Source organism: Mastomys coucha, unplaced genomic scaffold (genome assembly GCF_008632895.1).
Source record: "Mastomys coucha isolate ucsf_1 unplaced genomic scaffold, UCSF_Mcou_1 pScaffold21, whole genome shotgun sequence".
Taxonomy (NCBI): Eukaryota; Metazoa; Chordata; class Mammalia; order Rodentia; family Muridae; genus Mastomys; species Mastomys coucha.
Genome location: NW_022196904.1, coordinates 94,219,279 through 94,230,693, shown reverse-complemented (window position 1 = coordinate 94,230,693; position 11,415 = coordinate 94,219,279). Strand labels below are relative to the sequence as shown.

At 48.1% G+C, this 11,415-nt stretch overlaps 1 protein-coding gene across 1 annotated transcript; it reads right to left on the bottom strand.

Annotated features, from left to right (window-relative positions):
* Positions 1 to 718: 718 nt before the first annotated feature.
* On the bottom strand, positions 719 to 10,675 carry Cckbr (cholecystokinin B receptor). The gene is made up of 5 exons (XM_031384522.1): positions 10,332 to 10,675; positions 3,205 to 3,456; positions 2,799 to 3,048; positions 2,356 to 2,528; positions 719 to 2,167 (listed from the first exon to the last, which is right to left on the bottom strand). Exons 1-5 carry the CDS (start codon positions 10,480 to 10,482, stop codon positions 1,638 to 1,640), a joined length of 1,356 nt encoding a protein of 451 aa, XP_031240382.1. The 5' UTR covers positions 10,483 to 10,675; the 3' UTR covers positions 719 to 1,637.
* Positions 10,676 to 11,415: the final 740 nt, after the last annotated feature.

The window sequence follows — 11,415 nt, the reverse complement described above, 5'->3', positions numbered from 1 at the left end:
CATCCTTGGGCTGGTGGTCCTGGGGTCTACAAAGAAGCAGTATGAGCAAGCTAAGGGAAGCAAGCCAGTAATCAGCATTCTCCATGGCCTCTGCATCAGCTCTTGACTCCAGCTTCCTGCCTGACTTCCTCCAAAGATGGACTATGATGTGGAAGTGTAAGCTGAATAAACCCTTTTCTCCCCAACTCGCATTTGGTCATTGTGTCTCTGCAAAGCAATAGTAAGCCTGGCTAAGACAGTCTGTTTCTCCCATGTTGCTAGATAAAGCCTCAAGGATCTCTCCTCTCAAAATATTTTGCCTTTGATTATCCTTGTCCACCCTCTCTTCTCTTTCCTCCTCTTCCTCCTCCCCCTTTTCCTCCTCCTCCTCTTCTTCTTCCTCCTTCTCCTCTTTCTCCTCCCCCTTCTCTCCCTCTTGGAAGAGTTGAGGTTGCTGGTCTCTGTCTTTCTCTGGAGCTAGATGAACTGTATGGTCAAAAGGAAGTTGGGCTCTGAGACTCACACTGATCTCCAGTCCTACACTCCAGCCCATCACCTGCAGGTATCTTTGTTGCTGCATCTAGTGAAGGCACTTCTATTCAACTGTATCTTGGCTGGTTTCTGACACTAAAGGAAAGCAAGTATGTAATAAAAAAGATTTCACTCTTTAATTAACGTCTGTGTACCAGTCACGGGTCTGATTCTTGGCCTTTCAAACACACATTGAATACTCTGAGTCTTATGTAGTCTTTTGTCTTTTATCTTTTCATCAGAAAATTAACAGGCAGCCATTAGTATAGTACTTTAACAATGACACCAAATGAGAGGATGTACTCAGGGGTCATGAAGTGTCATGGGTATTCCACCTGCCATAATGAGTCCCAGCTACTACATCACTGGAGTATGGTTAGGTCAACAGAGGATATGCTCACCTCTGTCTTCATACCAAGGCCTTTTTGCACAAAGTTGGACATGGGATTGAGTAGTCATAGGAGCAAATACATGAAGAAGCTTCCCATAAACCACACCTGTTCACCTGCCTGCCAAAGCTCAGGTAGTCCAGGACAGCACTAAGTCACATATTCTTTTATGATGTGAGGGAGGAGAGGCCGGAGGGAAGAGGACTTTCTACAGTCCCCAATGGAAAGGGATGAGGGGACTTTTCAGGGCTGAAAGATCTGCAGCTCTGAAAGGCATGTGATTAGGTCTGTGGATGATTTCAGTGCTGGATGAGGAAGGCAATGATGAGGTCAAACTGGGGACAGCTGCAGTGTCCTAAGTCACTACTGCACTAGGCTACGGGCACTTTAGAGTAGTGCCATTAATGTATTCATGTGAGGAGCCAATCAGCCCTTGCCAGAATTCCCCTTGAATAGGGAAAGTTTACTGTTATAGACCTTGTGTCTGTCTATGAAATGGGGTCAGTGCCAGACATCTAGGAAGGGACTCAGTCCCATATCACAAGTGAGCTTCCTTTCCTATGTAAGATTCCTGTCTGTTTCAGGTGGGGCAGCAAAGACACTATTTTCTCTGTGTAGGGGTCTGTCCATGGTATTGAGTACCAACTGGATTAATCCTGGATTTTGTTTCTTATGTGTTTGGATGGGTCACTTCATAGTAATTATGTACCTTGTCACATTCTCTACTCTCCCAACCCCTCAGCCAGGCCCTAGTGTGCTGATGGTGGTATAGCTTAGCCTGGATAGAGAAGCGATGGAGGGGGTAGGAGGATCCTCATCCGGAAGAGGCCGTGGGCGAGCTCGTGGAGGGCGTGGGCAACAGCGGGCACATGTGTCCAGGCAGGCCTGGCGGAAGCGGCGGTGCATGAAACAGTAGACCAGGGGGTTGACACAAGCGGAGGCATAACTCAGCAAGTGAATGAAAGAGATAGGGGCTCCTGAGAGTGCTCGGTGCGCGCCTGGACCATCGAAGGCGCGCCATGTGTTGGCGCTGTATATTGGCAGCCAACACAGGAAAAAAAGCAAAACAATCACCAGCAGCATTCGCACCACCCGCTTCTTAGCCAGCAGCTTGGCCTGGTTGGGCCGAGGGCCAGGGCCGGGCCCAGGAGTGGGCGTGGTCAGTGTTGTCATCTCCAGTCGGGAACGCGGAAGTTGCACGTAGCAGCCATCATTGTCTTCTCCAGCCACGGTCACATGCCGGCAACCCCCGTTCTGGTGGACAGGCCCTGAGCACAGAAGGTGCAATCAAAGCAGAAGGCAGACTGCTCTCAAACTGCAGCTCAAGGCCCACTCGATGCTCCTTCCCACAGCTTTCACAGCGCGGCCTCCCACCTTTCTACAATTCTTTCAGATCCACCCAAGTAAGGAGTTCATGCCCATCACCAAAGCCCCGCCCCTCGTGTTTTTTACTCACCAGGTGCTGTCCCACCCGGCAGGCCCCCTTGGTTTCTGACCCGGCTTTGGGTGTCGCTGTCATTGTCACCATCAAAGCGGAGCCCTAGGTAGAGTTCGCGGGAGATGAGTCCATAGGCCACCGCCATAACCACACCCGGGATGAAGAACAAAAGCATTAGCAGTAGCACGGACCTGGGAACACAACACAGACCAATCACTGTCTCCCCGTGGTCAGGCACAGGAAGAGGCAAAAACTGGAGTTTCTAGAATTTTCTCACCAAGCCTCATTCTGCACCCTCAAATTTGGAGTTCCAATTTAGGCTCCGTCGCAGGTCTCTTGCCCTTCCCAGTGGCATAACCAAATCCTACCCCGCCTCTGCCACCTAGCCTGCAGCCTAGAAGCTTTGCTTTAGGGAAGGAGTGTAAGCATCTGAGGGAGATAGAAACAGGACTTCCTCTCACCAGGTTTGTCGGACGCGTGCACTGGGCCAGCGATGCATGCACTGCAGCACTCGAGGTCCCACTGGCTGTACCACGGTGTACACAGGATAGGGTACCATAAGCAGTCCAGACAGCAGCCACGTGGCTAGGATCACCCGAGCTGCGTGGGAGCGTGTCTGCCACACTCGTGCTTGCAGTGGTCGGCAGATGGCACTGTATCGCTCCAGGGCGATGGCCACGAGATTTAGAGTGGATACACTCACTGATACCCCTAAAAAAGGGTAAAGGGAAGGGTTATCTTGGAAACGCGCCCTCTGCATGCTCACCAGGATGATTTCCTCCACCCCTATCAGGAAAAACCCAGGTATTTGTAAAGGACTTTAAGAAGAGAGAGGGCAACGGTGGAGATAGTGTTTGTCTCACCTACCCATGAGGTAGGAAACGGCCTTGCAGATGACTGTGCCGAAGATGAATGTGCCCATGAGGTTGGGCAGGAGTGTGAAGGGCATGCAAGCGACAGCCAGCAGGAGGTCACTGACTGCCAGGGAGAGCAGGAAGGCGTTGGTGACTGTTCTTAGGCGTCGGCTCAGTCCCAGGACCACAATGATGAGCATGTTTCCGCCAATGCTCATCAGAAAGATCACCGCATAAAGGGTGATTCTAATGGCCAACTCCAGTTCTGGGTAGAAAAGAGAGGTGGTTGTAAGAGGTTCTGAGCCCCATCCATTCAGAGCCCCAGTCTTCACTAGCAGAGCCCTGCTTCACTGCTTCCCCCCGACCTCCAACCATAATATCCAGCTGGCCCCTTGCGAATGCTCTCTAACCTCCTGGGACTATGCAGTAAAATGATGACAGTAAATGCTATACCGTCATAAATGCTGAGGCTTAGCTGAATTGGGTCAACCCTACTCTTCCTTAGAAAAGCCCATCTCTCATTATGGTTGGTTCCATGCTTGCTTTTCTCTGTAAACACTTTAGGGAATCACTGGTTCAATATTTCTTAAGATCACTTATCTGTAGCTACTGGACCAAAGGTCCCTTCTCTGACCATTCCATTGGACCTCCATGTACCCCTGACCACTCACTCCCTTTAGGACTGGGTTGGATCATATCCATGTTCTCTAAAAACAAAAACAAAACAGCCCCCCCCCCCAGCTAAACAAGAGAGAAGCCACCCACCACCACTCTGTCCTAACTACAGCCCCTCCTTTGACTGCCACCTCCTCTCAGTGCCATACCCACTCAACCCACTTGATGACTCAGTTCCTTTAATGCGCCACGAGCACTCAAGACTCTCTTCGTAAGCTGGTTTCTCAACCCGGGAGTGAATACTCGTTCATAAAGCCCCTGCTTCCACCCCCATCACAAACTTATTTCCTAAATTTTATAAATGTCTATGAAGCCCTCACCTCCATGAATCACACTGATTACCACTGCTTTGGAAGTGTGATCCTGGACACCTCATTTGGAACTACCTCCTACTACTCCCTTGACCCGGGCAGGTTCCGAACCTTTCATTCCTTTTTGAGTTGTGCATTACTATTCTCCAAATATTCATTCTCACTCAGTAAACATTTGCAGAGGACTCCTTTCTGTCAGGCACTGGGGACAAAGAGGTGAGACTATGAAAGAATTCCCTGCCATCTGAGAGCTTACAGTACAGAGGAAATCTGAGATACTTAAACAGATCATTGTCACATAGTGTGATAAGAAGTGAGGTTGAGAGATGTACGAGAAGCTGTGGGAGCCCCAGGAGGGACTGGTGTTGCTGGGTGAGTCAGAAGGCCTGGGAGGATGACCCATTCATTCGTGTCACTGTCTATTGGAAGACAGACTCATCTCTGGACCTGTGTCATAAGCATGCAGACCTGAATGTCATTGGATGGAATGAAGTAGACTGAGTCATCCATATCCATGGCCTCAGTGTCAGGGAGATTGGAGCTTGGAGAGAGAAAGGATGGGAGAGAGCCACCTCCACTGTGGGGCAGTAAGTGTTCAGAGGCGCAGCCTCCTCTTTAGCTGCTGGCTAACTCTCTTCTCTTGGCTGGCTCTTAGTTTCCAAACTGTATTATGGTTTTATAATGATAACTAGCTTGCTTAGAAGTTGTTGTAGGATTCAAGTAAAGTTCTGTTTATTAGAAATCTTTTAACATGGGGCCAAAGCACAGGCCTAAAGATATAAAGAACACTGCTATGTTGGTTGGCTCACAACTGTCTGTAAGTCCAGATCCTAGAAGCCCTATTTTGACTCCCTATTTTGCATGCACAAGTGTACATGCATGTGCGTGAGAGTGCACACACACACACACACACACACACACACACACACACACCACCTCTGCCACTGTTTCCACCACCACCACCACCACATCTATACATCTTTAAAAAAAGAGTTCCTCGGGCTGGAGAGATGGCTCAGCGGTTAAGAGTGCCGACTGCTCTTCTGAAGGTCATGAGTTCAAATCCCAGCAACCACATGGTGACTCACAACCATCCGCAATGAGATCTGACCCCTTCTTCTGGGGTGTCTGAAGACAGCTACAGTGTACTTACATATAATAAATAAATAAATAAATCTTTAAAAAAAAAAAGAGTTCCTCAAATAGGAAATAGGACTTAGCAGTAGCATTATTGCTTAGATTTTTGAATTCCTAAAATGCTTCACCTCTGACAGTTACTGTATGTTGCAGCCATTCATCATACTATTTCTTTCTTCTCTCAATGAAATCTCAGTCTAAATGACTCTTTGGCCCGGCCTCTATATTTCATCATGGCACCTCACTTTACTGTGCTTCTCTTTTCTGCCTGTGTATCTTGGGAGACACATGTTAAAGGGTCTTGGTGGTCCAACAGCATATGACAGGCTGATGTTGGTGCTGTTGTATGTCTATTTTCAAGCTTTCTCCCTTCTCTTCCTCCTCCTTCTCTTTCTTCTCCCCCTCCCCCTCCTCTTTGTCCTCTTCTTCTCAACAGAGTCTCTTTATATAGTCCTGCCTGCCCAGGAGCTCCCTATATAGACCAGTGTGGCCTTGAACTCACAGAGATTCTACTGCCTTTACCTCTTGAGTGCTGAGATTAAAGGAATGTGCCACCACACCTGATTCAAGCTATGTTCTTTTCACAGGGGCAGATATGGAAGGCTTATGTGTGGCAAATTTGAGAGTGTGAGGTGTGTGTGTGTGTGTGTGTGTGTGTGTGTATGCGCCTGTGTGTGCAATCTTCCAGATGATGGCAAAGAAACGTGAGTACAAGAATCAAGACAACATCTGAAACTTGAGCTGAGGATGTGGCTCATTTGGTAGAAAGCTTACCTAGCATGCCCAAGGCCAGGGGTTTGATCCCCAGTACCCTCTAAACCAGGTATGGAGGAGCATGCTTGTAATCCCAGGGATTGGAGGTAGAAAGATCAGATATTCAAGACCAGGCTAGGGTACATGATAGCTTATCTAAAAACAAAACAGAAACAAACAGGCTTTTCTAAGAAAGACTTCACAGAACTGAAGCAGCCAATGCCTTCACCTGCGGCAATGGTTCTGGTTACTCATGAACAGAGATGTCATTATAATACTTATGCATATTTCTCTGTGGTGAGCAGGAATAGTGTTCAGCTCAAGACATTAGCTGGGTGTGTGGGAGACATCCAAGTGTCAGTGGCACTGAGCAAGGATGGTCATATGCATGGGTGAACTGGTAACAGCAGGACACTGAGTGATGCTTTAGTGTTCTGGAGGTAGGTGAGGGCAACCCTTATTTCTCTGTGAGATGATTGGAGAGAGGTATCACCTACATGTCTAAAGGTAATATCAGGATGAATTCAGGCCACATTTAAGTTTAAAGAACATCTGAGTAATGGTAGTGACATTGGAATAAGCAAGGACAATAACAGAGACTAACCAACATCTGTGTAGGTGACATCTTCAGGAAGCATGGGTTACGCAGAGCTATGTATGTGAACAGGAGAATAATCAAGTGATTGCAGTTCTGACAGAGGAGGTGGTAGTAATACCAACAATGTGTGGGCGCTATTTAAGTGAGTATAAATGTCAGATGTTAACACATTTAGCTCAGTTAAGATGTTAATCTTGATTGTGTGAAATAGCTGAGAAGCCGAGTGAACATACAGTCTTTGCTGAAAATATTCGAGTGCTTAAGAACAATACTCCATGATTTTCTGGGTAATATCTGGAGAAGGTTTACTTAGGTAGTCATGGGAAGGATGTGACATTTTTGTAGGTAATAATAAAATAAAGGTAGCATGTAACAGACAAATAACTTCTAAATGACTGTGGACAATACTGATGTGAGCATTGGTGTTGGTCATTTTACTGTGGACAGCATCTGAGCTGATGGTAAAGTCACAGGTGCATCTAAAAATAAAGTGTGCAGCATACAAATTCCTCTCTTTTGTTGTAGTGAGCCCAGGTGACAAGTGCATCTCTGGGGGTCCTAGTACAGTGAGACTGGCCAACACCAGTGACCAACAATGTATGAGCATCTAGGCACCGACCTGATGTATGCATGAAACAGCATCCAGACAAATGAGGCCGGTCCTTGAATGGGCTCTGAACATTTTGTTCTTCAAGGACCCTTGCTCTACTGGCTGCCCTCCTTTGTAGCAGAACCGTTAACATCTCTCTAGGTCGTCCTCTACTTTTAAACACCCATGGTGTAGCAAATCTGTAGTCCTTGCTACTCTAGGGGCTAATACAGAAAAAAACATTTGAACCCATTATTTTGAGATCTTGTTTAAAAAAAAAAGAAAAAGAAAGAAAAAGAAAAGGACAGAAACAAAAAGAAATGCTCTGCTGCATTCCTACCTTTCCTCAGCCCCATAACATCTCTGCCACTGTCCTAGTTCTCTTTCTTCCTCACACCCCCACTTTTTGGACATTTTGCCTAACTACTCTTTTTTTTTTGTTTTGCCTAACTACTCTTGTTCACTTCTTGCAATCCCTTCTCTATGGCCCAGTCCTCCTCCTTCTGAGTCAGGTCTTGGTATCCACATCACCTCCTCAGAACTAGTTATTGTATATGAACAACACCGGTGTGGCTATTTTGTTCATCTCTGATGCATCATAGCAATAATTGGTATCCCTCACTCAACCTTAGCTGAGACTCTTTTCTCACTTTCTGCAAAGACATAGCCACTGTTTCTGTTTCATTTGCATCTCCTTGTGGACCTTCCTTCCTCTGCCTTGCTTTTAAATGCCAGCCTTCTCTAGGGTCCTGTGTCAGCGTCCCTGCTCTCATTTTATACATTTTTAAAAAGTATTTTGCCGATTCCTATGGTTTCCAGTATCCCCCCTCTCCGACCCCCCCCCCCACACCCAGGTGAAGACTTTTCAAGTCTATATTTCCAGCTCGGATCTCCAAGTTGGTAAGTTCCAGATCTCAGGATTCAACAGCTTTGGTGAGTAACCATCACTTTTTGAATGCTACGGATTCAAAATTGAGTTTATAATAATCCCCTCTTCCAAAACTGCTTCTGCTCCTTGGTTACGAGGAGCTGAATGCTTGTAGTTACTGGCAAGTGCCGTAATATGCAGTGCATATCCAGCTCCTCCTTGGCTGTCTTTCTGTGATAGGCCATCCACATCCTTTCAGTTTCCTAAACCAGAAACTGGATTTTATCCCTTGATCTCATCCACCCTCTCTACTTCTAACCAATGTTCAGGTTCTATTGACTTCATTTCCAGAAGTGGCCCTCAGATCCATCCACTCCTCTGCATCTGCACTGCCAGCCTCTCCTTCTGTGCTAGCATCATCTTCCAGCCAGATCTGTGTAATGCAATAGCTTTCTAAAGTATCCTTCTGCATTCCTTCTCAATCTCAACACTGTGCAATCAATCCTGGCAGCATAGATGATTCCGTGGATCCCAATGCCTCAGGATAAAATCTACACACTATAGCAAGAGCTGTAACGCTCCCCAAATATACTCCAGGCTGGTTCAGCCTAAGTGTTATTAGGTACCTTCAATGGTACATGTTCCAGCCATTCAAAAACTATGTTGTACTGAACAAACATGCTATGGCCTTAGACTTGAAGCTTTTTAGACAGGCTGTCTTTGCCTAAGACACTTTATGCCTCTTCTGCTCTGTCACTTATCTCTCTGTCGTATTTCCCTACTTGATCATATCCCATCCCAGGAAACCAGTCTTAGTCCCCAAGGGCTGAGCAGACTGAAGATGCCCCTCTTGTATATTTACTATGTTTCTTTTTTTCATGCTGCCATTCCTGGCTTACTTGTCTGTTTCCCCTATAAACTCAGAGCTTCATGAAGCAGGGCTGTGTCAGTTTTGCTAAACTCGTATCCTTGTTGCCTAGCACAGTTTCTGGTTCAATAAATATTTCCTGAATGAAAGAGTCTAAGTGACGGTGGGTTAAAGCCAAACTGAGAAAGCACGAATTGTTTCATGGGCTGAGTAAATATGTAGATTATAATGTATTTCAATGTTTACTTCTTGAACATAGAATCCAACCCCTTCCCTTTCCATTTACTGAACCCAAGCTCCCAGATTCGACCCCCAATGGAGTTACCAGACCCCCAATTCCTTTGGGTGTCCATATTCCAATCAGACCCTCTTGTGGGATTTCCAGGCAGCGATTTTCCCTGTGGTCTCTGCCCCTATGTACTTGGCTGCAGACTACTGAGACTGCAGACTGTGTCTAGTTCATTCTGTGTCCCCAGCGCTAAGCCTAGCAAACGTTCATTAAACATTGCAAGCAAATATGGGGATAGAGTGGGGGAGAATGCATTTAAAGATGTTCATTGAAGCAGTGAAGATGCTACTGATGGAAGGATGAGTCATTTTGAAGCCGGGGTGAGGGAAAGCAGTAAGAAGGGTTGATGACACAAAGGAATGGGGTGACTGTTGCCAGGGGAAGTTGGCTCTAGGCAAGTGAGAAAAAGGATACTTGGGGCGCTTTGGAAGAGACACTGAGACCTTCAGAGAGACAGAGAAGGTACATAGCTGGATGAAGGATTTGACCAGGGGAGCAGAGGAGTTTGGGGACAAATGAAACAAGAAAGGTAGCATCCCTTAGTGCCAGCTAAATTCAAATCTGAGGAAAGTCTTGGGAAGGTTAGGGTGGGGTGGGAGATGATTACAACTCTTATCTCTTATCTTATTCATGCAGTCCAGAGAGCTTCTGCCCTCACTGGCCCAGCCTCTTTTGCCTTTCTTTCTCGGTTCCTGCCCCTTTCTCCCTCGGTACTGGCTCTGTAAACTGGAAAAGAAAGCTAGACCCGCTGGCATGAAGAGGTCCTTGCTTCCCAGCTGTGTAATGCTGAGCTTGGGGATGATCTGAGTAGTTAATGGCAGGGCAAGTTTGAGGCCAGGGCTCTGAACCACAGTGTGAAGGTGTTGGAGTTAGGAGAGCTTGGGAGCACAGTCTGGGGGAATGGGAGGGGGGGAACCTGTGTGGAAGCCGAGGAAGTCCTACAAAAGAAAGCTATGGGCAGCTGAGCTATGGGCAGCTGACAGTGTAGAGGTCGAAAGGGTTCTCGAATAGTGCTGTGGGGTGCAGCGAGAGGGGCTTAGGGAGGTACCCACCTCTGGTCCCGGTTCCGCGGATACGAGGGGGCTCGCAGCTGAGGTTGCCCGCACTACTGCTGTTGAGGAGGGAGACACCCGGGTGGCACAAAGAAGACCCCGACCCGGGTCCTGGTCCCTGCACGCTGCTGTTCAGCTTGAGCAGCTCCATGGCTCCAGTGAAGTCCCACTCAGCTCCGCTAAGCGTTAAGCGAGCTCCAGCACCGGTTCCACCTGCTCCCGCGGCGCTGCTAGCTCAGGCTCCCTCCCACCACATCGCCCGCCCCTCCTAGTTTCCGCCCCCACCCCCCCGCCCTGGCCCCTACTCCTCCACTCCCCAACCAGTCTTTCCTTAGCCCCAGCCGGTCCCAGGCTCTGGGCGGCTTTTGTCCCACCAGGTGACTCTTGGCGCTCCTCCTCGGCTCCAGAGTTCCGCGCGCGCTCCTGGGTGACTGCACTCCAGGCTCGCCCCCGCGCTAGGTTCTCCCTTCTCCTAGAAATGTCTTTTCAGCCCACCTCTCACACCAAGGCCCCCAGTTCTGGAAATTCGTGTGTGTGTGTGTGTGTGTGTGTGTGTGTGTGTGTGTGTGTGTGTGTGTGTGTGTGTGTGTTTACACGTGCGCCTGCCAGAGGGGATGGTGTGATGGAGTGAGGAGCTGCTGTGGGGTCCAGCATTCCTGGTTGTTTAGAAGACGTGGTGATGGCGGTGGTGATCGGTTTGCATACTAGGGCCCCCCCACCCCCCTTAGAGAGCAGGTGCCTTAGTCCGTCTGGAGCCGCAGTTACCGAGTTCTGCCGCAGTGGCCGCAGTGGTCACCACAGAATCAGTTACCTTAGCTCTTTTGTGAGGGCTAGCTTCTGCCTTGGTACATCCCACCTCCTATCTGAAACCCAAAACCCAGGCTTCTTCTTCAAAAAAGTCCTGGAGGGCCGCAGTTGCTCACAATGGAGACCTTACAAGGAAAAGGGTTAGAGTGGACTAGGTAGGGCATTGGGGGCGGCTGGGAATTGAGACGAGAACTGCACTAAATAAACTGAGCTGAGGTGTGGTAAGGTTTCTAGTTCTGACCCTGACCAAGGGTGAAAGATAGAGAGCAGGGAGCTT

Excerpts from the sequence above, each read along its gene's own strand:
- Cckbr (XM_031384522.1), bottom strand. The coding sequence starts at position 10,482 with ATGGAGCTGCTCAAGCTGAACAGCAGCGTGCAGGGACCAGGACCCGGG. Across the intron at positions 3,457-10,331 it reads CCGCGGAACCGGGACCAGAG|AACTGGAGTTGGCCATTAGA; the intron begins GTGGGTACCTCC and ends TTTTCTACCCAG. Across the intron at positions 2,168-2,355 it reads GCCGGGTGGGACAGCACCTG|GGCCTGTCCACCAGAACGGG; the intron begins GTGAGTAAAAAA and ends TTCTGTGCTCAG.